The sequence below is a fragment of the Glycine soja genome, chromosome 15 (genome assembly GCF_004193775.1).
Source record: "Glycine soja cultivar W05 chromosome 15, ASM419377v2, whole genome shotgun sequence".
NCBI classification, from domain to species: Eukaryota; Viridiplantae; Streptophyta; class Magnoliopsida; order Fabales; family Fabaceae; genus Glycine; species Glycine soja.
In genome coordinates this window covers 31,938,457-31,965,015 of record NC_041016.1, presented here as the reverse complement: position 1 = coordinate 31,965,015, position 26,559 = coordinate 31,938,457, and the positions used below count along the sequence as shown (strand labels likewise).

Below are 26,559 nucleotides of genomic sequence, written 5' to 3'. Positions count from 1 at the left end.
TCTGAAGGCGAGGGCGTGTAGCCCTCCAAAGGCGATGGCATGCAGCCCTCGGATGGCGAGGACGTATAGTCTTCTAAAGGCGAGGGCGTGTAGCCATCTGAAGGTGAGGACGTGTAGCCCTCTGTTGGCAAGGACGTATAGTCCTCTGAAGGCGAGGGCGTGTAGCCCTCTGAATGTGAGAACGTGTAGCCCTTTGAAGGTGATAGGTACTAGTTCCCAAGGGTCCATCCTTATGAGAAAGCAAGAGATCGACTAATCGAGAGGGCCGATCATCCCAAATTCAAAAGATTGGACATTAGATGTAGGAAATCTATGCAGTTAACATGATGTTTAGGGATGCAGATGCATGCAACCTTTGTTGTGAAATTTGGTAAATGCGGACTTCATATGAAGCAATGCAATGTAATGGAAAGTTGTACAATGTTCATAACATTCTTTCCCTATTTTGTGATTTTTTATATTGATTTAATTTTTGGGAAAAAGCAGATTGACTGTCCTTTTGAAAAAGGTGATAATTCATGCAACCTTATCTCCTATCTTTTGCAACTCTCTCTGGGAACTCCCTCAGAGTGTATGTTCTGTTTGATTTAGTCACTTGACCATTTTGGAGTGACGGCAATGGAGCCGCTTGACGTTTAATCAATCCATTGAAATTCCAGGGTTTGTCCCCCTTTTTTGTTTAAAAATATCGACGGGTGAGAACTTTTGATCTGCCCCTATGTTCACTTGAGACTCATGCACGATGCTCATCATTGCCCCAGTGTAAGGCTTTGAGGTACCAATTGTTATCTTTCGTCATGACCTTGTAGCTGGGAACCTATTGGGTGAGAACTTCTAATATGCCCCCAGGTTCGCTCGAGGTTTATGCATGGTGCCTTTCATTGCCCCAGTGTGGGGCTTTGAGGTACCAATCGTGTCTTTCGTCATGTCCTTGTAGCAGGGAACCTATTGGGTGAGAACTTCTAATCTGCCCCCAGGTTCACTTAAGGTTTATGCATGGTGCCTTTAATTGCCCCACTGTAGGGCTCTAAGGTATCCATCGTTGTTTTGTTTCCACAACCTTGTAGCAAGGAAGAATGAAAGAAGGGGTTGATTCTTGCAAAAAGAATTTTCCAAGGACGAGAAATAGTTGAAGGAATTTTTTGATGGATTAAGTCAAATGACTCCTATTCTTGATAACTCACTTCTCTCTAAAAAGACAAACTTTCCAGAATGAGATCACATGAACGTCTATATTTTTACTTGAAAACACAGTCAATCAAATGCTTTTTTTATTTTTATTTTGAAACTTATTTTTGCTTTACTTGTCGTTTTATGGCACCCTCACCAAATGTGTAGCACGAGTAATTTATGATTGAACGGTCTTGGAAGTCCAAACTCAGGAGGGCAGGTCGCTTGAGCAAACCGACCAATGGCTTGCTCCCATATTCCGGTGGAAGTTGAATAAGCAAAGCTGTGTTTGTGATAGGATGAGAGAGACAAGGATGTCAAATTTATCCATTTTATTTTAGCATTGTAACTATGGTTTATAATAATGGCATAAACTTGAAAATCCTGATGAGTCTTTAGAGACATCTAACAACAGCTTTCAAAATTGCCCGATGTGTGGTGTCGTTTGTCAATGTTAGGATTCACAAACGATTCTCCTCAAATTTCAGCCAGCCCGCATCAATTAGACCTTGCACCTTACGCTTCAGGGTCATACAATGCTCAATGGAATGCCCCGAGGCTCCTCCATGATAAGCACACATTGTGTTTGAGTCGTATCCTCAGAAAAATGGAGGTTGAGGAAACCTAGCAAGGGTAAGGCTATCATTGCAGTATCAAGTAGATAATGGAGCAAGTTAGCATAGGACACCAGAATTGGGGTGAATTCTACAGGTTTTTTGCTGCAAAATTCCTTCCTTGGTTGGTGTTTTGATTCATGCTAAAGGTGGTGTTTAGCATTGGTTGTGTGGAAGGTGGGTTTTGTGGTTGATTTAGGGATGGCCTTTGTGGATAACCGGGTGGTAGGTAAGGAGAAGGGTTGTTATTGGCTGAGTAATGACATTGTTGGGTTGGTGGGAAACTTGGTCGTATAGGAATGGCAGTCACAGCATGGGTTTCTCCCTCATTCTCACCCATTTCATTTGCCCAGTTTTTATCAAAGCAGGATGATCAGATTTGCCTCTTTTCAGACCCACTTCGATCCTTTCACCGGCGAAGACCAAATCCGCAAAGCTTGAAGGTGCGTACCCCACCATTTTTTCATAGTAGAACACTGGTAATGTGTTTACTATTATTGTGATCATCTCTTTCTCCATCATTGGAGGTGCCACTTGAGCTGCCAGATCCCTCCACCTTTGGGCATATTCCTTGAAGGATTCATGCTCTTTTTTGCACATGTTCTATAGTTGCATCCTATTCGAAGCCATATCAGAATTGTACTGACACTGCTTAACGAAGGCAACCATTAGGTCCCTCCAAGAATGGACTCGGGAAGGTTCCAAGTTAGCGTACCAGGTAACAAGGCAACCATTAGCACCCCACACATCCGTCAAAAGGGACGGCAGCCTTTAATCAAGTGTGCAAACATGACTTCAATTTGTTTTATGCTCCCTTTTACGTCTTTATGTCTTTTTGTACCTTTTATATTTTTTTTATCTTTTTGTGGTCGACAAGGGTGTTTCCCTTGCTCCTACGTATTCCTCAATTGTGGTAAGGAAATCAGACCTACGTAGTTCTTTGAGAACTAAACGTTGGTTAAGTTGCTTTTTATCTTTTTTGCAAGATATATTTTGACTGAACAAATGTCGTTTAAGGCATTGGACCATTAAATTATCTTTTGTTTTTGAAAGGAGAGAAACGTTAAGGCGTTGGACCATTAACGATCTCTTGGTTTTGAAAGGAGAGAAACGTTAAGGCATTGGACCATTAACGATCTCTTGGGGTGGTCGACAAAAGCGGGGTTTTTGCTCCTACGTATCCTCAATTGCTATGAGGAAATCAGACCTACGTAGTTCTTGCAAAAACGGTAAAGTTACATGTTGATTTTATGCTTTTAAACGGTCCGTGTTAACCGATATAAGCAAAGAGGACCGTTTAAGGCGTTGGACCTCAAAACTTGATTTGTGAGTTGATTTTAGCCTTAGTTTCACTTTGGTTATTAATCAATTCATTCAAGGAAACTTCCAAAGAAAAACTTCTGATTGATTTTTTTGATTATTTTATTCCAAGATATTTTGATTATTTTATTATTATTTTGCATTTTTTGGTTTAACCGAGGTTACAACGTGAACGATCGGTTAGATTTTGTTTTAATAGTGATTAAACGAGATTACAATGCAAATGATCGGTTGAAATTCATTTTATCATTTATTAGGTGAGAAAACGGCTTAAACGATTGGTTAAAGATCGTTAAAAACGGAAGAAAAGAAAACCAAAATTGAACGAAATAAAGATGAAAGCCAAAAAAACAAGAAATGAATTGAAAGTCTCGGATTCGAAAACTTACCCGTTGAAGAACGAAGAACGAAGAACGAACGAAGAACGGATGAAGAACGTTGAAGAACGACGAAAAATCTACACGGATTCGCTCATGGAAACATCTCGGAAGCGTTACAGAAGCACCTCGACTTGGATTTTCTTCACGGAAACAATTTTTTCCACTCAAAACAATTGAAATACATAGCTAGGGGGCTGAGGGATCTTAGAACAGCCCCCTTCAGCCTATTTATAGGAAAAAGGGGGAGGAGGTTGCCGCCCAACTCGCCCAGGCGAGCTGGGTTTCTTCCTCCAGAAGCAATCCAGCTTCGAAAAATACTCTAGAAGACCCAATTCAAAATTTCAAAATTGCTATTTGCACCCCCAATTTTGATAAGTTCACGCCCATCTTTTGTAATTTACGGAAAAGTCACGGAAGCCTATAGGACTTGATTTTCTTCTTTTATCTTTTCCTTCTCACCCATATTAAGTGAAATATGCTTATTTGGGGTTATGAGAATTTTATGGAAGCATTACGGGTGTCTTGGAAGCCCATTTTTAACAAAACGGGGGAGGTAGTTGCCACCTAGCTCGCCCAAGCATGCTAGGTTGCTTCCACCTTAAGCAAGAAAATGCCCAGAAACCTCTAGAAGGGCCCATATTTGAAAATTACTATTTACACCCCCCATTTTACTAAATACACCTCCCTTTGCCCTTTTTTGCAGATTCTTTTTCCGTAACGTTATGGAACTTTATGAATTACGTAACGACACTTGTTTTCTTTCCGTAACGTCATGAGACCTTACAGATTATGCAATCATCCCTTCTTTGGCTTCCGGAATGTTACGGAACTTTACGAATTGCGCCTTAACACGTTCTTTAAACTCCCAACATGTCGCGGAACTTCACGGATTGCCTAACGATGGGCATCAAGTACCTCGAAGTGATTAAGCGAGGGTCGCATCGCAACAAACAGATGATCCCCGAACGAAATTAGGGTATGACATTCTTAATATAGGCTAAATTAATGGCTGGGCTGAGTGACTCAAAGGTAAGAGAATCTAAGGTGACTCCTCGGGCCTTGCACAAGACAGTAATCAAGGCTGGAAATCCAAGCCGCGTGGGAGTTGGACTGAGAAATGAGTGAAATCTGACCAAAAATAAGTGATCCTAAGTTCATGTTCATCTTCATTACAAGCCCGTAGACTAACTTGGCCCTATCCAGATTAAGATTAGAAGTATGAGATGCCGGGGCCAAGTTAGAATAAGATAGAACACTCCAGGTTTAGGCCAGAGTGGTAAGATCTTTCATCAAGAGCTTCCACGACAGACCCTCGGCATTAAGAACAAATCCCCTCCCAAGGATACACAACCGAGCTGCAAGCTCCTGAGGATCATGCCTCAGTCTAGCAAACCTGGAGTAAGAGGGCAAGCTCTCCCCTTGCTCCACGACAACTAGAGTCTCTAAAAAGGTGTTGAAGGAATCAGCATCAAATTTTATCAAGTGCCATCGAACCCTAACTTGCTTGGGAAACTTGTCCTCAGGGACATATAGATTTGCATAGAATTCCTTCACAATTGCCACCTCAATGCTTCCCTCTGTCAAGTTGGTCAGTTGTTTATGCCAATTTCTTCGAATCAATTGTCTTCTGAAATCATCAAACTCATTGATATGTAGCTTGACATTTCTTTCTCGCAAAATGTTCTTGGCAAGCACATTATTTGAGTAACGGTCCCAGGCTTCCTGTGATACAAATCTTGATCCATCATAACCGGCCTGAGAGACTAAAGCTGTGGCTTTTCTCTTACGGGAAGCCATCTGCAATACAAAAGAATCAAAACACAAGATTAGACAAGAATTTATTCAAATTAAAAATCAGAAAATAAAACTAAAAATCAGATTGGGCGCTTAGCGCACCTTACGAAAAATGACTCATACACTAAGCGTGATAGCCACACGCTTAGCGAGTGAACACAAATCCAATTTTTTCTGCAAAATTGGCATAGCGAGCAAGCTCACAAAGCCCAATTCCACGAATTTTCAAAACAATAAGGATTTGCGCTTAACGCTGCAAGGCACGCTTAGTGTGACTACTCTACTGAAAAACACTACAGACTCGCTAAGCCTAATTCCAACAAATAGAAAAAATAGAGAGATAATTGCGCTTAGCTTGATAGGGCACGCTTAGCGCACAACAAAACACAAAAAATTCTAAGTCTCTGAGAACACATTACTCGCTTAGCACACAGACGAGCTTAGCGAGTTCATATGCAATTGAACTTTCAATCAGAGAAGATGAATGTGCTTAGTGGGATGGGGCCGCCCTTAGCGAGTTCATCTGGAAATCCAGATGTTCAACAGAAACGATGAACTCGCTTAGTGCGTTCATCGCGATTTCTAGAAAAAGCAGGGGCTTCTCACCCCTCTAGTTAGGCCCTTATTAGGCCATCTTACCCTAATCAAAACAAGTACATTGTATCCATAATAAAACCCTAATTCTAGTCTAATGAACAACTAACCTAACAAAACTAAGTATTAACAGAAATTCAACCTAACACTACTAAGTTAACTAGCCCAAAGCTTGAAATTTGGAAATAAAATGAACAAAGTTAAGAAGCTTACTTGTGCTGTTGAATGTGAGTGCAAAGAGGGAGCAAAAATGAAGGCAATGCACGGAGATTGAAGTACTGTGCAGAGGGTGAATGAAAATGCTCAGAGGAAGTAAAATGGGAACTGCCTAAGGCAATTGCCTTATTTGTTGGCAGTTTCGAATGACTCGCTTAGCGCATGGACTCGCTAAGCGAGTCAACATGACGTTTGAGTTTTAAAGCTCATGCACTTAGCGGATCTGCTCGCTAAGCCGAATACAAAATTATGAAATTCCAGAGAAGTTTCTGGGCTTAGCGCCAAGATTCGTGCTGGGCGAGTTCTGCAGCTCTGATTGGTCCTGCAACTCTTGCTTAGCAGGACAAGGCCGCGCTTAGCGAATAAAATGCTCCTTAAATGTAGTAGTGGCCCACGCTTAGCACGTCCGTCTCGTTTAGCATTATTCTAAATAGAGAAGGAATTGGGCTCAGCGAGAGCACCTCGCTTAGCCCAATTCTCAAAATTAATCAAACAAAGAAGAATAGCACTTAGCGCGTCAGCACGCTTAGCGAAACCAAACTTGTTCACTTAGCGAGATGACTCGCTTAGCCCAATTCCAAAAATTAAATGAATAGAGAGTTTATTGGGCTTAGCGCATAGGTCACGCGCTTAGTGGGACCATACAGCCAATGATCAGGGGTCAATGCGCTTAGCGCGAACAACATCTCGCTTAGCACGTGAAGAAGATGGCGCTTAGCGCAAGGAGTGCGCTTAGTGAGTAGACAACAAAAATTTTTTTTCAAGCTATTTTTCTATCCACAACTTCACAAAAAAATTTTAACCCCTTTTCCAATACTAAACATGTTGAATTCAAACAATCACAAGCAATCAAACTTAACTAAATGCAAGAAAAATAGAATTAAAAAGGGCTGGGTTGCCTCCCAGTAAGCGCTCTTTTAATGTCATTAGCTTGACGCAAAAGTCTTTGTTAGCCCAGATCAAGCTTGGTTCTCTCCTTCACCTCTAGACAAACATTCTGGTCAAGCAATGTCCTTTATTCATCAAATAGCTCAAAGCTAATCTTTTGGTCTTCAATACCCATTTCTAGCTTCTTCTTTCCCATGTCTACTGCACAGCTTGCACTAGCCATAAATGGATGTCCCAAAATTAAGGGAATATATGTATCTTCCTCTATGTCCATTACCACAAAGTCAGCAGGAAAGATAAGGTGTTTGACTTGAACCAAAACATCTTCTATCACTCCATTTCTAGTTGGCATTATCTCCAACTCTCCAAGCCTCCGGCATAGGGAAAGCGGCATCAAATTAATACTGGCTCCCAAATCAATAAGAGCCTTGCCAACAGAAACTTCACCAATTGAACACGGAATAGTCAAACTCCCAGGATCTTTGTGCTTAGGTGGAAGAATCCTCTGAATTACAACACTGTAGTTTCCTTCCACAATGATGTTTTCACTGTGAATGTACTTATTCTTCCGTGTGAGCATACCTTTTAAAAACTTAGAGTACAACGGCATTTCTTGAAGAGCTTCTCCAAAGGGCATAGTAATCTCCAATTTCTTGAAGATATCAAGGAAACGAGCCAGATGTCGTTCCTTGTCTTTCTTTGTTGGTACCAATGGATATGGCACCTCCTCCCTTTTGCTTGGACTTGCCTCCTTTCTCTTTTCTCTAGCCAGCTCACTCTTGGTCTTTTTCTTCTCTTCATTTCTCTCATTCTTCTTTTTCATTTTTTTCATTTTCTTTTTCTTTCTTTTCCTTCTCACTTATTTCTTTTTCACTCACAATTATTGGTATCTCCTTCTGCTGATCATCTTCTACTTCCACTTCTTCCTCAGTCTCACTCAAAGGTTCCATCACTGGGTCAATTTCTGGTTCAGTCACCAGTTGTTGTTTTTCTTCACCTATCCTCTTCTCACCTTCATTCATGCTCACCATTTTGCTTTTAGTCATAACAGCCTTGCACTCCTCCTTAGGATTCTTCTCTGTGTTGGCTCCAAAGCTGGTTGACGGTCGGTTTGCCAGTTGCTTGGCCAATTGTCCCACCTGGACTTCTAGATTCTTAATGGCTGACTCTATGCTCTTTTGATTGGACATGGATACTTGCATGAACTGAGCAATAGTCTCTTCCAGCTTCGTCGTTCTATCATAGAGACTAGGCCCTTGTTGTTGTGGCCTGTTAGATGGCCCACCTTGGTCTTTATTGAGTTGATTACCAGGGTGAGTTCTCCACTGTCCCTATTTCTGATTATATTGTTGGCCATATTGAAATCCAAAATACTCACTAGCATTAAAGTTTTGTCTTGGTTGGTTCCCCATGTAGTTCACTTCATGTGTTGTATCTTCTATGGGAATGCAGCAGCCAGAATCATGTGCTCCACCATATATAACACAACCTGCAACCTGCAAAACAGAAGAGGGTGAAGGTTGTCCAGCATGCAATTGAGTTGGAAACTTACTTAGTGTTACAGTTAAAGCTTCAAGTTGCTTGGACAACAACTTGTTTTGGGCCAACAAAGTGTCCTGTGATGAAAGCTTCAACAGGCTTCTTTTGGTTGGGATGTGTGCTCTATCACGCAAGATTGCATGGTCATTAGCAGCCATATTCTCAATCAATTCCATGGCTTCTTTAGGGGTTTTAATTTTAGTTTTCCCCCTGTAGAAGCATCTAAAAGCTGCTTGGATTTTGGCCTTAACCCGTCAATGAAAATATTGAGCTAGATCAGTTCTGAAAATCCATGATTAGGCGTCTTTCTTAGCAACCCATGAAATCTTTCCAAAGCCTCACTCAAGGACTCGTCTGCAAATTGATGAAAGGATGAGATAGCAGCTTTTCCTTCAGCAGTCTTGGACTCTGGGAAGTATTTCTTCAAGAATTTTTCAACCACTTCATCCCAAGTCTTAAGACTATTACCTTTAAATGAATAGAGTCATCTTTTTTCCTCTCTAGACAAAGAAAATGAAAACAAGCTCAATCTAACAGCATCCTCAGGCACACCAGCCAGTCTGACAGTGTTGCAAATCTCAATATAAGTGGCTAGATGTGCATACGGGTTTTCATTTGGCAGACCATGAAACAAATTGTTCTGAATCAACTGAATTAATGAATGTGTATAGGTTATATTTTGTGCTTGAACCTCCGGCCGCGCAATGCTAGTAAAGAACTACGGCACAAATGTACTTCAGTAATCTTCCAGGGTCACTCGTCGAGGTTGCTCTTCAGCCATGACTTCGGCTTCAATTTCTGCTGTTTAAGATTCCCTAGATGTTGGATTGAGTGGCCTCAGAATAATTAAGAAAGGGGGTTGAATTAATTATTCCTAAACCTTTACTAATTAAAAATTTACTCTTCTAAGGCTTTTACTTATGTTGTTAAGAGAATAAGGAGTAGAAGAGAAACTTAACCAAAAGTAAAAGCAGAAATTAAAATGCACAACGGAAAGTAAAAGAGTAGGGAAGAAGGAAACAAACACACAAGAGTTTTTATACTGGTTCGGCAACAACCCATGCCTACATCCAGTCCCCAAGCGACCTGCGGTCCTTGAGATTTCTTTCAACCTTGTAAAAATCCTTTTACAAGCAAAGATCCACAAGGGATGTACCCTCCCTTGTTCTCTTTGAACCTAGTGGATGTACCCTCTACTAGAACTGATCCACAAGAGATGTACCCTCTCTTGTTCTTAGTCAAACCCAAGTAGATGTACCCTCTACTTTTACCACAAAGGATGTACCCTCCAATGTGTTAAGACAAAGATCTTAGGCTGTTAAACCTTTGATACTTTGTGAATGGGGATACAAAAGAATTCTCAGGCGGTTAGTCCTTTGAACACTTTTGTATTAGGGAAAGGGAAGAATCAAAAGAATTCTCAGACTGTGTTGTTTTGAATTCTTTGACAAGGGAGAAGGGAGACACAAAAGAATTCAGGCGGTTAGTCCTTTGTTCTTATGGAAAAGGGAGAAGAGAGACACAAAAAGAATTCAGACGGTTAGTCCTTGGCGAATTCTTTTTGGCAAAGGGAGAATAGAAGAAAAGAATGAATAGCACAAGTTTTCAAGGTTTAGAAAACCAGAAAACTTTGGAAAGCTTTTGGTACAAAGAAGAAGAAGAAGTTCAAAGAGATCCAAGGCTTGTAAAGGATTGTATGAATAAGTGTTCAAGATTATTGAAATGCAAAACAAAGCCTTGCTTTTATAGACTCTTCATGTCTGGTCAAGACAACCATTAGAAGAGTTATGACTTTTAGAAAAACTTAAAAACCAATTTGAAAAAGTCAAAAAACTATTTGAAGAGTTACATCTTTTGATTTTATTCAAAAACAATCACAGGTAATCGATTACACAAAGCTTTTATGTGAAAAGATGTGACTCTTCACTTTTGAATTTGAATTTCAACGTTCAAAGGCACTGGTAATCGATTACCAAAACATTGTAATCGATTACAACTTTTTGAAATTAATTGGAACGTTGTAAATTCAATTTGAAAACTTTTTCAAAACAATTTTGCTACTGGTAATCGATTACAGCAATCTGGTAATCGATTACCAGAGAGTAAAAACTCTTTGGTAAACATGTTTTGAGAAAAATCATGTGCTACTCAATTTTTGAGAAAAACTTTTCATACTTATCTTGATTAAGCCTTCTCTTTGTCATCACCTTTGTCATCATCTTTTGTTATCATCATTGTTATCATCAAAACACCTTTGAATCACCTTTGATTCACCATGAAGCTTTGCTTCTACACTAGATGTAGCGGAATTAGAAGATGATGACTTAAAAAAGTGAGCCTCTTCAAGGATTGATGCTACTATTCTGTTGTACAAAACTTTCTTTTTCTCTCTGCGTTGTTTCTTCTGAAGGTTGCTTCAATTTCTAAATCCAATGGAACCAATTCACCTGCAGAAGATCTACACATGCAAACACTAACAGGAACAACAATTAACCAATTAAAGAAGAAAATAAATTCTGAACTAAACAAATACTAACAAAAAAATTAATAAATCAAATAATAATGAATTAATGCCTTCAAACTGAACTAAACTTTCCAAATGGAAAAAGTTCCCCGGCAACGGTGCCAAAATACTTGTTTTGCTCTCCACGATACTACTTGTTTGTGTGGATGCGAAATCTACCGGCAAGTGCACCGGGTCGTCAAGTAAATAATTAAAACGGTGTGAATTGAGTATCGAACTCAGGGAACTTGTTCATTTTGTAAAGGTTTGTTCAATAAGCAGGCATTTGCAAACAGAAATCATGATTGAGACTGAAAGTAAAAGTATGTTCTATTCTAAATACAAAGCAATAAACGTGAGCAAGTAAGTGTGAAAACAAATATCTAAAGGCGTTAGGTCCTCTTACTGAGCAAATTGATGCAATTAAGGATGTTTCTTCAATTAAAGATGTTTCTGTGTTCTATGCTGAAGGCTCAAGTACTAAACACCGATGTCTCGTGAGTTTAGCCTAATCTAATTAAACTTCGTTCGCAGATGTCTCTTGTTGAACTTAGCTTAATTGAACATCTTTATGATCATAGGATGATAAAAACTAAATTACCGCACTCTGTGTCCAGACATACGGTAACCTAATCTTGCTCTATCAAGTTCTAAGGAGACAATACATCTTTCAATGCTAAAGCCCCTAACAGTACACACATATGGGTGATCAAGCCACAAGCATGCAATAATAAAGTATTGATAGAAACAATGAACACATAAAACAACCTTAATTAGACAGGGAAAAAGTTTACATCAATTACTTAGCAAGAATCCCCAACTGAGGGTTTAGCCTTCCATATCAAGGAAGCTCCTTTTACAATGAAGAAGAGGAATTAAGAGAAATTGCTTGCTTACAAAGGAGTGGGGATGTCTCCTCCACCTCTATGAATCTCACAATCACTCAAAAACTCACAAATCTTCCTAAAAGATAAATAAACTAGGCTTCTTAGCTCTGTTCTTTGCCTCTGTGTATTTCACTCTTCAAGCTCTGACGGCTATTCCACACTCTCTCTAGACCTCTTTAGATTCTCCACAAGTCAGGCTTAAAAAAGGGCTCACTGACCTCGACATCGCGCTTAGTGCCATTCTCGCGCTTAGCGCGAGTAAGTGAACTTTCGCTCAACGCCAAACTTGCGCTAAGCCTAGAAGGTGACAAACGACTCACTGAGTGAGCTGATGACATGTTGAGCGCGTGCCTACGTGATAGATTCCCTTCCAGATTCCTCCTATCCGCTAAGCGCGTTGATGCCTCGCTAAGCAGATGACACTCGCTAAGCGCATTGAGTTTGCTTAGCGAGACATCAACTTAAGCACTTCTTCAAAATAACTCCTTTTTTCCTGAAATTGAAGATAAATTGACATTAATTCCATACACAATGCTTCTACTGAGCATAGATAAAAACAAAGCAAAATTTATTTGCAATCCTACAAAAAGAACCATAAATTGGGGAAAATATAAACATTTTGTAAAAGTTTTCTATACAAATGTTAGTCGTATAAGACGACTAACACTCTCTAACCAAACTGAGTAGTCAAGGCATGCCTTTTGAAGGAACTTTAGTTGATGATTGGAATCCAATTTATTCTAGTCTTGATGCTCGTAAAATGGTTTGCATTGCAAATGCTGATATGTCTTGTCGCTTACTTGTTGGATCCTTTACTTTTGAATGTTGTATCATGCATTACATTCTCTGTCGTGTATGGCTTCCTCGTTCTACTAACCTTCCTAAAGCCACTGAGGAAGACTTAATTTTGATGTGGGCACTGCAAACTAGATGCCAAATTGACTGGGCACATCTTGTTCGTTACCATATGCACAAGGCATTACGTGCCAATGCCCCTCTACCTTATCCCCATCTAGTTACTCTATTTTTGAAGCACTTCAAAGTCCCTCTTACTAATGAACCATCTGTCAACAAATGGGTTCTTTTGGAGCCACTGCAGTTGCTTCTTTTGGTTATAAGAAAGATCTTAATGGACAATGGGTTCGCAAACAGGATTACCAGGCAAATGCTCCCAACAAATGCACTTCATCTCCACCACTTAGGGATCCTTCATGTAACGCCCTGAAATTTTGATAATTCAAAATAGATGTTTGATGTCTTTCTTGTGTTATTTGATTACTTGATTAATTTGGATGAGTTAAAATATTGTGTGAATTAGCCATGTGTGATTTGCTTGATGTGGATGTTGAGTTATGTCGACTTTTATTGATTTAGGTTGAAATTATGAGATTTCAAGTTTTACCTAAACTTGTTTCACGAAAACCACAATCCTAGATTCATTAACCGTTGGATTGCCTTCAAATTTTAATTGTGGGCTTGCAACCCAGTTCTGCATATTTTGACCGTTGGGCTTTGCAATATAACATCTTGAGTATTAGATATTATATTTTCACTGAAACAGTAAAATTTATTGGAGCACAATTCGCCCAAACGAGTCAAATTTCGCTGAGGTGAATTTGAGTTGGATCAACTTGCCCAGGCAAGCCAAATTTTTCTTGGGTGAGTCTTGACACTACAAATATGTTCAACATCATAAAACAACCATTTTCACCTCTATCTCTTCCCCTAAACCCTCCCCCAACAACCCAAACCTCCTCCTCCACCACCACTGACCACCGGTGACCGCCACGAGCCGCCTTTGCTTGCCGTTGGACCACCGCTCGGAGAAGAACAGTTTATCAGAGCGGAATCTTCAAAACTCAACTAGAGGATTTGGTACAGAACGAAACCTCCATTTCTTCCTTCACAGTTTCTTTGAGGTGACCGTGATTTCTAAACTGTCTCCTTGTTAGTTTGAGCCTATCTTTGCATCTCTTCTGACTTGGGTACCATTATTTGATGTTTTACACTTCCTTTGAAAACCCTTGAAAAAGAAAGGTTATAAAAGTTTCCTTTTTATAAAATAGACTTTGTTTTTGTAACATTTGTTGAACCCGGTCACAGTGGCGTGATCAGAATTTCAAAATGACCTCTCTTTGATATGGATCTCAAAACACCCGTTTAACCCCTTTTTAAATTGAATGGTATATAGAGCTCTACGTTTGGACGAATGGACGTGAACCTAAGAGAACTTAAAACAACGCTGCAAGGAACTAACAGAGAGATATAGATAGGTGAGGGGAGTTTATTGTTTGTTTACAGCTTTTGATACCATAGTTGGGGTCAGAGAACCCAACTATGGGGATGTATGATTGTCCCTGTGCATCCTAGTTTTCAAGAAAAACTATGTTTTTAACTAATGGGATGTGATATATTTTGTTATTGATGTGCATGTTGGTTTTCAAGAAAAATGGTGTTTTTAACTAATGGGATGTGATATTTTTGTTATTGATGATTGAAATTGTCAGTGATGTTGTTGTACTGATTGGAACTTTTGGGAAAAGTCTTAATTATAGAGGGGACTCTGCCCAAAATTTTATATTTGTTCTTCTATTTACTTCATTATTAAATTTTAAATGGGCATAAGAGTTTGTTTTGAATACCATAGTTCTCCTCTTTAATTTAGAATTTTCCTTAAAAATATGAGTCTCGTGATATTATGGATTATTGTTGTATGAGGTTTATGTTGCCTAAAGACCTGGGGAATGTGAATACCGGGCATGAATATATATGTATGTATGTGGAATGTGATTGCTTGTGATGTTGATGATGATGTTGATGTTGATAATGATACTGAGATGAGATGGTGTTGATATTGATAATGACATTGAGATGAGATGATGTTGATGTTGATGATGTTATTGTGATGATGTATGTTGTGTATGTACATGGGGGGTGTGATGACCATGTTGGATATCCCTAGAGGGGGAAATAGAGTGTTTTAAAGAGTTTTAAGCATTCCTGGAGAAAGAAGGGGGTGGCTTAGAATCTTTACTATCCATGGTTAGTGCATCGATGATGCTCATGTTTCATACTTCATATTGCATGGAAATAGTACAAACTTTGTCAATAAGTACTCGTAGTTTTTCATGAGGAAAAATACTTGTACTTGGGGGCATGTCACTCGGTTTGAAACTTCCTTGAGACTCAGGTTGATCACCATGGGGGGGGGGGGGAGTTTCCTGTGCACAACAGGGTGACCTCGACACTTGCTGCCTAGTTTTCCTAAGTGAGAGTTGTCATGCGGACACGCTCAGGCTATTTCCTGATAAATGGTACCACATTGCATTTTAGAGTTGAGTCAGATACATGCATCATTCTAAGCATAATTGATTTGAATTATGGAAAAGTTAATGACTAGTTTGTTAAGTGTATGTTGAACTGATGGGTTATTGAGAATGATTGTGATTATTGTTATTGTATTCTTGTTAATTATTGTCTTTTGGTGTTTGTTGATCTTTTATAATAAACTCACCCTTGCAATTTTTGTACCGTGTGATTAGTGCCTCTGATGATCTCAAACTTTCGTTCGTGGGAGCAGATGAGCAGCAATAGGTGATTTGGAAAGAAGTCTTTTGTTGGAGCTGCCAAGCCAACATGATAACGTTGGAATTTATTTTGGGGGAGAATTGTGTTTTGTTATGAACTCTTCCTTAGTTGGTTCCTTGATTCTTTTTTATTGGGCATGTAAGTCCCAAGTTTAGATATATGTAAAAACTGAATTATGTTCCAACATTTGAAAGATGTGTAGTGGTGCAATATATATATGTGTGTGTGTGTGTGTGTGTGTGTGTGTATTTGTTCACGTGTTTGTGTATTGTTTGATGAATGTACATCGCGAAAAATTTACCATCGTTTTCATAATCAAATTAATGGAGCCTTCACTTAAATATTGAAATGTCACATTTTATAGTAAGTGATATCATAGCGACGAGGTGGGTCGTTACACCTCCTCTGCTTTTCTGAATGATGTTCTCAACGAGGTTCAGGATCTTTGCGCTTTTGTTGGCAAAAGGTTTGATTCCATGGATTCTCACATCACTCGTCTTGAGGATGACATGGTATTTATCTGTCATTGCTTTGATCCTCCAACTGATCCTTAGCATTTCAATTAGTTATAATAATTATTAGACTTTTAGACTTTTTGCTTACTATTATTCTGCTTGGATGATACTCTGAACGATAATATATTACTTATTATAATTGATATATACTTTTCTTCTCTCTGCTCTTAATTTGTTTTTGATGTTGCCAAAGGGGGACATATAGATGAGATAGATGGTAAGGAGAATTATAAAAGACTCATTATCCATTTTTCTATCCAAAGTATTGAAAAAGTTTTTATATATAAATTTTTCATCAAATCTTAAACTTTTTCATATAAGCAATCACTGAAAAATCAAGGGAGAGTGAACGACACAAATGGATATTATTATTTCTCTCTTTACTCCTTACCTAAAGATGATTGTCATCATCAAAAAGGGGGAGAATGTGAATATATATCATGCGGGTTTTGATGATGCCAAAAGTTTACTTGATGAGCACGGATTGAATCAAGTCAAAGAACAAGATCAAGAAAAATTAAGATAAGGACTTAGTAAATTTGTTAAAAGAATCTCAATTTGATTGCTATAGTTTGGCCTCAAAATATTTACTATCAAAATTCTTTTATTAAAGTTAAATTAGTTCAGAAATCTCTTTTTGAACTGGTAATCGATTACCAGGTTCGTGTAATCTATTACCAGAGAGTTTGTGAGAATGGCATATTGAAAATTTTGAATTGATGAACCAACGACAGAAAATTATTTGAATTTTGATCTGTGTAATCAATTACAAGAGTCATGTAATCGATTACTAGTGAAGAGATTTCAGAAAAACTATTGAAAAGTCACAACCCTTCAAAGATATGACTGTGTAATCGATTACCAGTGAAAAGTTTTAAAAAATATTTTGAAAAGACACATCTCTTCAAACTATTTTGAACAGGCACAATGGGCCTATATATGTGTGTGTCCTTACTTCGAAAACAAAAGAATTCTCAGAGAACTTAACTTTTAAAAATCTCTCTAAACATCTTTGGCCAAACTCTTTCAAATTATTGAGAATTCCTCTAGGATCTTCAAGTTGTATCATCTGCTCTAAAAGAGAGAAATCATTCTGTTTATCTTATAAAACTCAGTTGTATTCAAGAGATTGTTTGTCTCTTGGTGTGTGAGAAACTCGAACACAAGGGTAAGGGATCCCAAGGTGTGTTCCAAGATTGTAAAGGATTTACAAGGATAGTGGAAAATCTCAAGTGGGCTACTTGAGGACTGGACGTAGGCACGGGAAGTGGTCGAACTAGTATAAATCGAGTTTGCAATTCTATCTTCCCTTATCTCATTTATTTTATTGCAATTTACTTTGTCCTACACATTTAAAGAACATTGTTAAATTAATTGTTGTTTCTTCTTCTACATTCTAAATCTATCACATATCATTTAAAAGGGGATTAAAACATGTTAGTTGAAAAAATTTTGAGACTTAATTCACCCCCTCCCCCGCTCTTAAGTTATTGAGGCCACTTGTTCAACGTTTGACTCCTATTTTCCCACCTTAACTTAGTTTTGGTCTTAGGCTAATGATTGAGCTTAATTGAGAATTTTTGCTTATTTTTGGATTTTGCAGTTACCTAACCTATCTTTCTTGTGTAGGACCTATAGGACACTAAAGAAATCCAAATGGAGCATGTGACTAGTCCTTGGAAAGTTAATAGAAAGAGCTTTAATTTTATCAGAAATAAGCTTGGGCCAATTCTCTCATTTCAAGGGTTAAATTGAGCTTGGAATTCAGAACCTCTACACTTGAATAATTCGACTGCGAATTGGGGCTTTGCCTTGTATAATTAGTTTAATTAGGTAGATTAGATGGGCCTAATCAAGGCCTATCCTTTCCTTATGAGTAGTCACTCTGTATATTAGTGGAGTTATTTAGTTACTTCATTTTGTACAAAAATAGATTTAGAAACTTGTGTGCAAGCTTTAGGATCAAACTTTTTTCTCTCAACTATTATTCATTCTTCTTCCTCTTTTCACTTCTATTCTTCCTTTTTCTTGCACAAATTTTGTTGCTATTCCACTGGTGATAATCATGGAAGGTTGAACACTCAATGAATCCAAGGATCCACTCCAAGCAAGGTTGAATTTGAGTTCTGGTTTAGTGTTTCAATTTCATGTGAATGTTCATCATTTTCTTCAATCCTATTTTCGGTTTTGATGATTATGAATGTGCCTAGGATTGAAAATGAATTAGGTTATTGATTCATTTCTTAATTTTGAAATTTAATCTTAGATTGTTTGGATGATATTCCAATCTAATTTGCGATCTCAATGAATTTAGGGATTAATTCAATTGAACTAACTCTAATGACATTGATTTAACTTTCACAACATGATCATTCATTGCAGAACTATGATAATTTGAATTGATTGGTTTGGTAAATTGTATTGATGATCTCAAATCTATTTTACAACCTATTTGTGAAATTATGTATCTTTCTACAATTATGTTTGTGTTTCTACAACTAAAACTTTGTTTTGGTTTAGATTGTGCACCTTTGTTATGTGTTTTCGCATTTCTTTTCATTGCCTACAAACTATTTGTTAAAATTCCCCCTGCTGTTTATAAGTGAATTGAAGTAGGAACCAAACTGAATTGTATATCTGAGTCGACCTAGGTTAATCCTGTATTGCAAAATTTCCTAGTTTTATTTGTTTTGGAGTAATTCAATAGTCATTATCATGTATCTCTTCAATTAGAAGTAATGATGGGGGAGAATTTGAAAATGATATTTTGAAATATTTTGTGAAGAGAATGGTATTCACCACAATTTTCCACTCCAAGAACACCAAATTAGAATGATGTTTAGAGGTAAATGAAAAGTATATTTCTTCAGGAAATGGCTAGGACCATGCTTAGTGATCACTCAACCCTTAAACACTTATGGGCTGAACCAATAAACATTGTCTATTATTTACAAAATAAAATTTATATTAGGCCAATCTTAAAAGGAATCCTTATGAATTGTGGAAAGGACGTAAGCCCAACATTTCTTATTTCCACCCATTTGGATGGTAGTGGTTGTAAGGAATAAAGCTAGGCTTGTAACCAGGGGTTGCTCACAACAAGATGGTATAGATTATACTGAAACTTTTGCCCCTATTACTCATCTAGAGGCAATACACATTTTACTATCCATTGTTGCTCATCATGGTATGATGTTGTATCAAATGGATGTAAAAATCATATTCCTCAATGGACTAATTAAGGAAGAGGTCTATGTGGAACAACCCCTGGAGTTTGAGAGTTCTATCTACCTTCATCATGTTTTCAAGCTTAAAAAGGACTTGTATGGTTTAAAACAAACTCCTTGAGCTTGGTATGAAAAGCTAAGTTTGTTTATAACTGAAAATGGCTTTAAAAGAGGAAAGGTAGATACTACTTTGTTGCACAAAGATTATGGTAGTCAATTCCTAATCGTCTAGATATATGTGGATGATATCATATTCGATGCTACTAATGACTCTTTATGCAAGGCTTTTTCAAGCTTATACAGGCAGAGTTTGAGATGAGTATGATGGGAGAATTGATGTTCTTCCATGGACATCAAATCAAGTAAATAGATGAAGGCATATACATACATCAAACCAAGTATGTGAAGGAACTTTTGAAGAAGTTCAAGATGGACGACGCAAAGCCAATGAAGACCCTCATGCATCCAACCATTGTACTTTGACTAGACAAAGTTTCAAAGCAGGTGGACGAAAAGACATACAAAGGAACGATAGGATCTCTTCTATATCTCACTACATCTAGACCTAACATTATGTCCAGTGTATGCCTTTGTGCCAGATTCCAAAAGGAACCAAGGGAAGTTCATTTATCTGCTGTTAAACACATATTTAAATATTTGATTGGAACTTCTAACCTTGGCTTGTGCTTTAAGAGAGAAAAAGCATATAGGTTGCTTGGTTACTATAATGCGGATTTTCTAGAGATAGAGTGGAAAGAAAGAGCGTTAGTAGGGGATGTCGCTTCATTGGTGGATGTTTGGTTTCTTGGACAAGCAAGAAACCGGGGACAATAGCTTTATCAACAGTATAGGTAGAGTATATATCAACTACAAGTTGTAGTTCTCAACTCTTATGAATCAAACATTAGCTTGAGGATTACAACTTGTCTGGGAGTATAACTCCTATCCTTTGTGATAATACTACTGCTATAGATCTTTCTAAAAATTCCATCATGCATTCACGTGCCAAACACCTAGAAATAAAACATCATTTCATAAGAGATCATGTCTAAAAGGGTACTATGGAATTATAGTTTGTATCCACAGAAGATCAACTTGTTGATTTATTTACAAAACCCCTTATTGAGGAAAGGCTAATTTCTTTAAGAAAAAGGCTTGGCATATTTCCTATGGAATGAAGTTTTAAATCCATGTGAGAAGCCGTAACACATCACTAAGCGTCCAAAGGACTTATCGCCCAATGAGCTTAGTCGGTATTTGTGCACCACACACATGCGCCCAATATATGGATTGAGACCCTGGATGCAAATTTAGTAGAACGCATCGTTTTAAGTGTACTTGTTCTGAGTCACCTAAAGCGGGTAGGATCCTTTTTGAAAATGCCCATATCCTTTCAATTTCCCCCATGATCTCTTTCTCTCTCTTCACCCTAAACACTTAACCATCACCATCACTCATCGTTACATCCTTTCATGATCAGACCTTATACAAACCCCTCACATTCTCTCTTAGAAACCTCTTTGCACCCTAAGCTCTCTTCCTCTAAGTTACCTAGAAATCTCCTAACCCTAACAATGGCCAAGAACCAAAACCAACCCCAAGTTGTCCAAGCCGTACTAGACTTCAAAATCAATCCTCCTTCTACATCATCTAAGGAAGGTTCCCCTATTCAAATTACTAGACCAGCACCCTTACCATTCACACTGCCAAAGTTACGATGAAGGACAATGCACCAAGATTCCACGTTGTGCATTTCTTTGACATCAAATCCTTGGAAAATGTTGTCTATGTCATCAAAGCCCATATTTTGTCGTGTGGCATCCACCACTTCTTTGAGGACCCCAAAGTGGTAGTTCCTGAACTTATCTATGAGTTCTAAAGGATTGCAAAAGTTTACAGAAATGAAGACATTCAAGGTTACTTTGCTGGAAAAGTGCTTGGTATATAAGTGAAGTTTTCAGTTGAAACCTAATACTCAAGCCATTGGTTGCGAGCGTCAAGGAACTAAGTTCATGAATAGTTGGGGAGATGAATTAGAAGATCACATTGGGCACTCGTTGTGGGGACACAACTAGGATAAGACTCCTAGATGCTATAGAACACTGTTGAGCAAGGCAAAAATCTTCTAGCAGATAGTCAACAAGGCTATTATTCATAAGCAAGGCTATTATCCAATGCTCACGAGTTCATTATGTATCATCTTATAAAGGGCACTTCAATTCACTTGCCCCCAGATTCTCTTCAATTGCTATTCTACTGAAGTGATGAAAGACAAGAGCATATGAAAGGATATATAACATAGTGTCGTCCTAAGGTATTTGAAATCCATGGAGTTATTAGAAAATTCTTGTATGAGACACCTATAAATGTGCAAGACAAAATCTACCTGGATGGGGTGTTTCTACCAAAATAGAAAGCCTTTAGCCAAAAGAACATATCCAAGATGAGGCTCGTTGATGATGGATATTTCCAACAAGTTCCCCAAGTGGATGACTTTGTTCTTGCTGAACTTCAACATAAGTTTGGACACAACACTAGATGGGACGATTAGCTAGACACAGTTTGGGAAAAGTTTGTTGAAGAAGAAAGGGTGGACGTCGAAGAAGATGTTGCTCAAGCTGAGTAGAGAATGAAGAAAAGGATGGATGCACCTTCATCCAAGGTTGCACCTCCTCAATAGTGTTCAGCCTCTACTTTCATTGCCCCTAAAGCAACAGGTGTCATGGCAAATGTTTCTAAGAGGGCTACACCTAAGAAGCAACCAGAAAATCCTATGTCCACTACTCAACGCCGAAGGACACTCAGCGAGACTGAGAGTAAGGATGATAGATACTTAATCTTTAGGAAACAAAAGGTTGCACTACCTTCGAATGAGACCTCTATGCCTCAAGCGAAGAAGGTTAAACAAACACAACAGGCTCCTTCTCCTAGTACTACCCAACCTCCTTCGAGCAAACTAGAAATGGAAGGAGCTTAGTGCTCTAAGGGTCCAGAGGGTGAACAATCCTCTACTTAAGATGATGTTGCTAATGACCCCTCTCCAACTGATGTTCAACCAGTTTATCATCAAACTTCAACTGTTCAAGTATTTGAAAGAAGCCTTCAACAAACTAAGACTATACACCTTATGAAGAAGAAATGAACTGAGTCCACTATTGATATGGATGATGATGTTTAATGTGAAGCACCTCCACCCGCCATCCACCTTGATCGCTTTCAACATCAAGGCCCTCCTGTCGTTGACCCTAATCTTTATGCTGATGACATCACAAGGTTATGTTTTCCTGTTGCCTTTCTCTCTAATAATGCTTACAACATTCAAAGAAGAACGGAAGTGGAATTCCAACCTTAGATTGATTGGATGCAATTCCCTCTTGACATTGTAGATGTTGTTCAAATCCAATGCATGGAGACCAATTTTCTGATCAAGAACATTTTGGAGTCTTCGCTTAAATCCTTCTACGATTTCATTCTCTTTAACATGAATCTACTAATGCAACAAAGCCTACCTTCATCTATCCAAAACCAGTCTACAACCATACCTCAACCACCTCTGCCGCCACCAACCAATGTTGTGAAACCTCATCTTGAGGTTCCTGCACCAATGGTTCTTGCATCAAAAGTTGAAATCGCTATTGATCATGTGATTATGCCTTCGTCGTCACCACCTCCTATCCCTCAACCTCTGTCCATTGAAGGTTGAGAGTGATGTTCATGTCATTTCCTCCTTCTTTTCAAACTTATGTCTTTTGATAATGACAAACGGGGAGAAAGTAGAATAAAAATTTTGATGTGTAAAACACTTGCACTCTTCTATACCATTTTTAATAAAACAAGTGTTCTGGTGGTCACATATATGTGTTCTTATGTTTTTAAAACTTATTCTACACATATGCTTTGATATATGCTATATGCACGCTCTATTTAATCAATGGATGATACTGCCTCAGCATAATGTCCAAAGAAGACAAGTGCTTTAGCACTTGGCCTACAGTCCAAAGGCAAATAGAACAGTAACTTGATCCTTAAGAACTAAAAAGTTATCATCAGAAAGTAACGGCCATGGTTCAATAAGTGATTCATACCATAAAGCACAAAAGGGAAGTTTTAAATTGTATTGTCTTGACATTTTTTATTCCTTTTGTCTTGTGCTATTAATGTTGTATTTGAATTGTACACTGAAAGTTAGCTCTGAGCACAAGACAACACTTGCAAGATATACTTCTTTGAAGATACGTTGCAAAAGATGTTTGTGGTCCCCACACACTCTTTCTCTACACAGTAACGTGCCACGTGTAAAGTGCACAAGCTATTAGACAACGACTGGTTGGGATCTCTCAACAGATCAAAGCTCTGAAGTCTATATAAAGCTTAAGGATATTCGTAATGAATTTTTCGAATCACTAGAGAATCATCTGATTCAAAACAAACAAAGTGTTGTAACACATACAATTTAGTTCGACAAAAGAAACTTGAGCGAATCGAGTGAACCTTAGCTCTGCTAAGCTATCAAGTTCCTATTGTATTCAAACTTGCTTTGTAAACACTTTTTGAGTGATTAGAATACATATTCTATCAAACATCTATTGTTTGTGAAAGCCAATAGTGGTTTCGTGACAAAAAAAATACTTGGATCTTAATCTCGGGGGGGGGGGGGGGGAGATTAAGGATAGTGCCAGGAGTGGCCTAGAGAGTACTTATTGTAGCCAAAAGTGACATAGAGAATACTTGGTTGTAATCCAAGTATTTATTAGTGGAACCCTTAAGGTTTGAAGGAGAACTAGATGTAGCCCAAGAGTTGGGGTGAACTAGTATTGATGAGAATCCTAAAACTGCCTAAATATAGGGACCTATGACCAGGAGTAGGACCAAACAGTCAGTGGATACCCTCCAACAAATAGTATCAAACATACTTAACAAGGCCCAAGTGGAGAAGGATGAAGGCCCAAAGGCAGAGGAACTACCAAGAATTTTAATTGTTGATGAATGCCTAGACTAATTTGAAGGTCCATGCCATTTCTTTTCTAATTTTAAATTAAATAAAATTAGTGCCTTTCCAGCTGCACCTCAGATACACCATATGTATTGAACTCGTTTTCAATAAAGGGGACTTTTAGCATATTGTGAATATTTTTTAAGGGCTTCTCTCTGGGTTCCTTGTTGAACCAATCTCAGACTTCTCTTTGGCTTCTCTTTGTGGCGTCTACCCTGACTTATCTTCCCTTTCGTGGCATCATCCAAACTCTGTGACCTGTATCAAACGATCCGCTCCTAGTAAGATCACATCATCTGGTATCAGAGCTTCGGCTCTTAATACAGGTTCTATCCTATCCAATTTTTATTTTTTTTCTTTATAATTTGTCTCAAGTTCATGTTTTGTTCTGTAATTTGCATTCTTGTTTGTGTGTCTATTTCTGTTCTTGTTTGTGTCTTCTTTGCGTTCTTGTTTCTTCACTTTTATTCTTGCTTTGTTTTGTTTCTAAATTCTGTTTGGGGACAATTTTGCTTGTTGGATGAATTTGGGGTTTAGGGTTTAGGAGGTAAAATTGCCTAAATTATCCTAGACGAATTTGAAAAGAAAACATTATAAAAAAAAAAGTTGCAGAAAGTTTAAAAAAAAGTTTGAAAAAAATGGGTGTTTGATCTTTGAACCCAGATTTGAGGTAGTTAAAGGCGTTTTTTTGGCAAAAATTATGGACCAAATCTGTTATCCAAATTTTTTATCCAAATTTGTTATTCAAATTTGTTATCCAAATCTCTTATCCAAATCTGTTATTCAAAATTGTTATCCAAATCTGTTATTCAAATATGTTATTGTGTTCGTGATAATTAAGTTGTCTTTCCTGCTCTATTACCTTGTGCGTCCAATTTGATTCATCCAGGAACTTAAGAGGGAGTAAGTGGTAAAAGGCAAGAGTGAAAACATCACACAAAAGCCTATATTGAGAGCATCAAACACGAGTGTGCTTTCATCAAAGAGAGAAACATGTGAGTGGAGTCTGGTGAGATCCTGAAACCTTTGTTTAAACTACAAATTTTTCTGTTCCTTAATTATGGCAGGAACTCATGATGGTGGTGGTGAATATCATCAACTAGACAAATCTCAATGTTTGTTACTGGACGTGATGACTACACAGATGCAACATTTGCTGAACCATAACAATGAAGAGCTCTATGGACGAATGGAAGGATTGGAGAACCAACTGAATCAGAATGCTAGAAGACATTATGGTGGGAACAGAGGGGGCAATGATGGACCCAGGCAAAACAAAATGGAGGGGCAGAACAAAATTGAGGGAGTAAAACTCAATGTACCTCCTTTCAAAAGACAGGAGTGACTCAGATGCCTACCTTGACTGGGAGATGAAGATTGAGCATGTATTCTCCTGCAATGATTATACTAAAGCGCAAAAGGTGAAGTTAGTAGCAGCTAAATTCTCAGACTATGCCTTTGTTTGGTGGAATAAAAATCAAAGAGAGATGCTGAGAAAGGAAGGACGGGAGATAGATACATAGACTGAGATGATAAGGGTTATGTGAAAGAGGTATGTTCCAACTAGCTACAGCAGAACCATGCGACAGAAACTCCAGAGGTTGTCTTAGGGAAGTTTGACTATGGAGGAGTACTACAAGGAGATGGAGATGGCACTAGTGAGGGCCAACATTGAAGAGGAAACTGAGGACACAATGACTCGTTTTTTGAGTGGCCTAAATCCTCACATTATAGATGTTGTTGAATTATAGGAGTATGTGGAATTGGATGACTTTTTGTATAAGGCATTCCAGGTTGAGCAATAGCTGAAGAGGAAAAGTGCAGTAAGAAGGAACTCACCCAACACTTTCAACCAGAACTGGATCAACAAATCCAAGAAAGAGGTAGGCAACTCGTCCAGCCCACATGGAAAGTCAGTAGTGTCCAGTGCTGTAACCAAGCATAATTCTACCTCATCATCCAACACTGGTACCAAAAACATAAAATGCTTCAAATGCTTATGCAGAGGACATATTGCTTCTGACTGTCCAACCAGGAGGACCATGATCATGAAGGCAGATGGAGAAATCACCAGTGAATCTGAAATCAGTGAAGAAGAAGAAGTGGAAGAAGATCTTGAGGAGGAAGCTATGCAGGGTGATATGCTAATGGTGAGAAGGCTCTTGGGAAGTCAAATGCAGCCACTAGACGACACCCAAAGAGAAAATATTTTCCACACCAGATGTATAATTAATGGTAAGCTTTGCTCTTTAACTGTTGATGGAGTAAGTTGTACCAATGTTGCAAGTTCCAGGTTAGTGTCCAAACTGAATTTGGATACTAAGCCCCATC

At 38.3% G+C, this 26,559-nt stretch overlaps 1 protein-coding gene across 1 annotated transcript; it reads right to left on the bottom strand.

Annotated features, from left to right (window-relative positions):
• Window positions 1–7,103: 7,103 nt before the first annotated feature.
• LOC114386069 lies at window positions 7,104–8,166 on the bottom strand. Its single transcript, XM_028346075.1, has 2 exons — window positions 7,855–8,166; window positions 7,104–7,541 (listed from the first exon to the last, which is right to left on the bottom strand). The coding sequence occupies exons 1-2, from the start codon at window positions 8,164–8,166 to the stop codon at window positions 7,104–7,106; spliced, it is 750 nt and encodes a 249-aa protein (XP_028201876.1).
• Window positions 8,167–26,559: the final 18,393 nt, after the last annotated feature.

What these genes read in the sequence shown, in the direction of transcription:
- LOC114386069 (XM_028346075.1), bottom strand. Translation starts at nt 8,166, where the DNA reads ATGTCCAATCAAAAGAGCATAGAGTCAGCCATTAAGAATCTAGAAGTC. An exon ending in AGAAGGAGATACCAATAATT is followed by an intron (nt 7,542 to 7,854) that starts GTGAGTGAAAAA and finishes CTCACACGGAAG; the next exon opens with AATAAGTACATTCACAGTGA.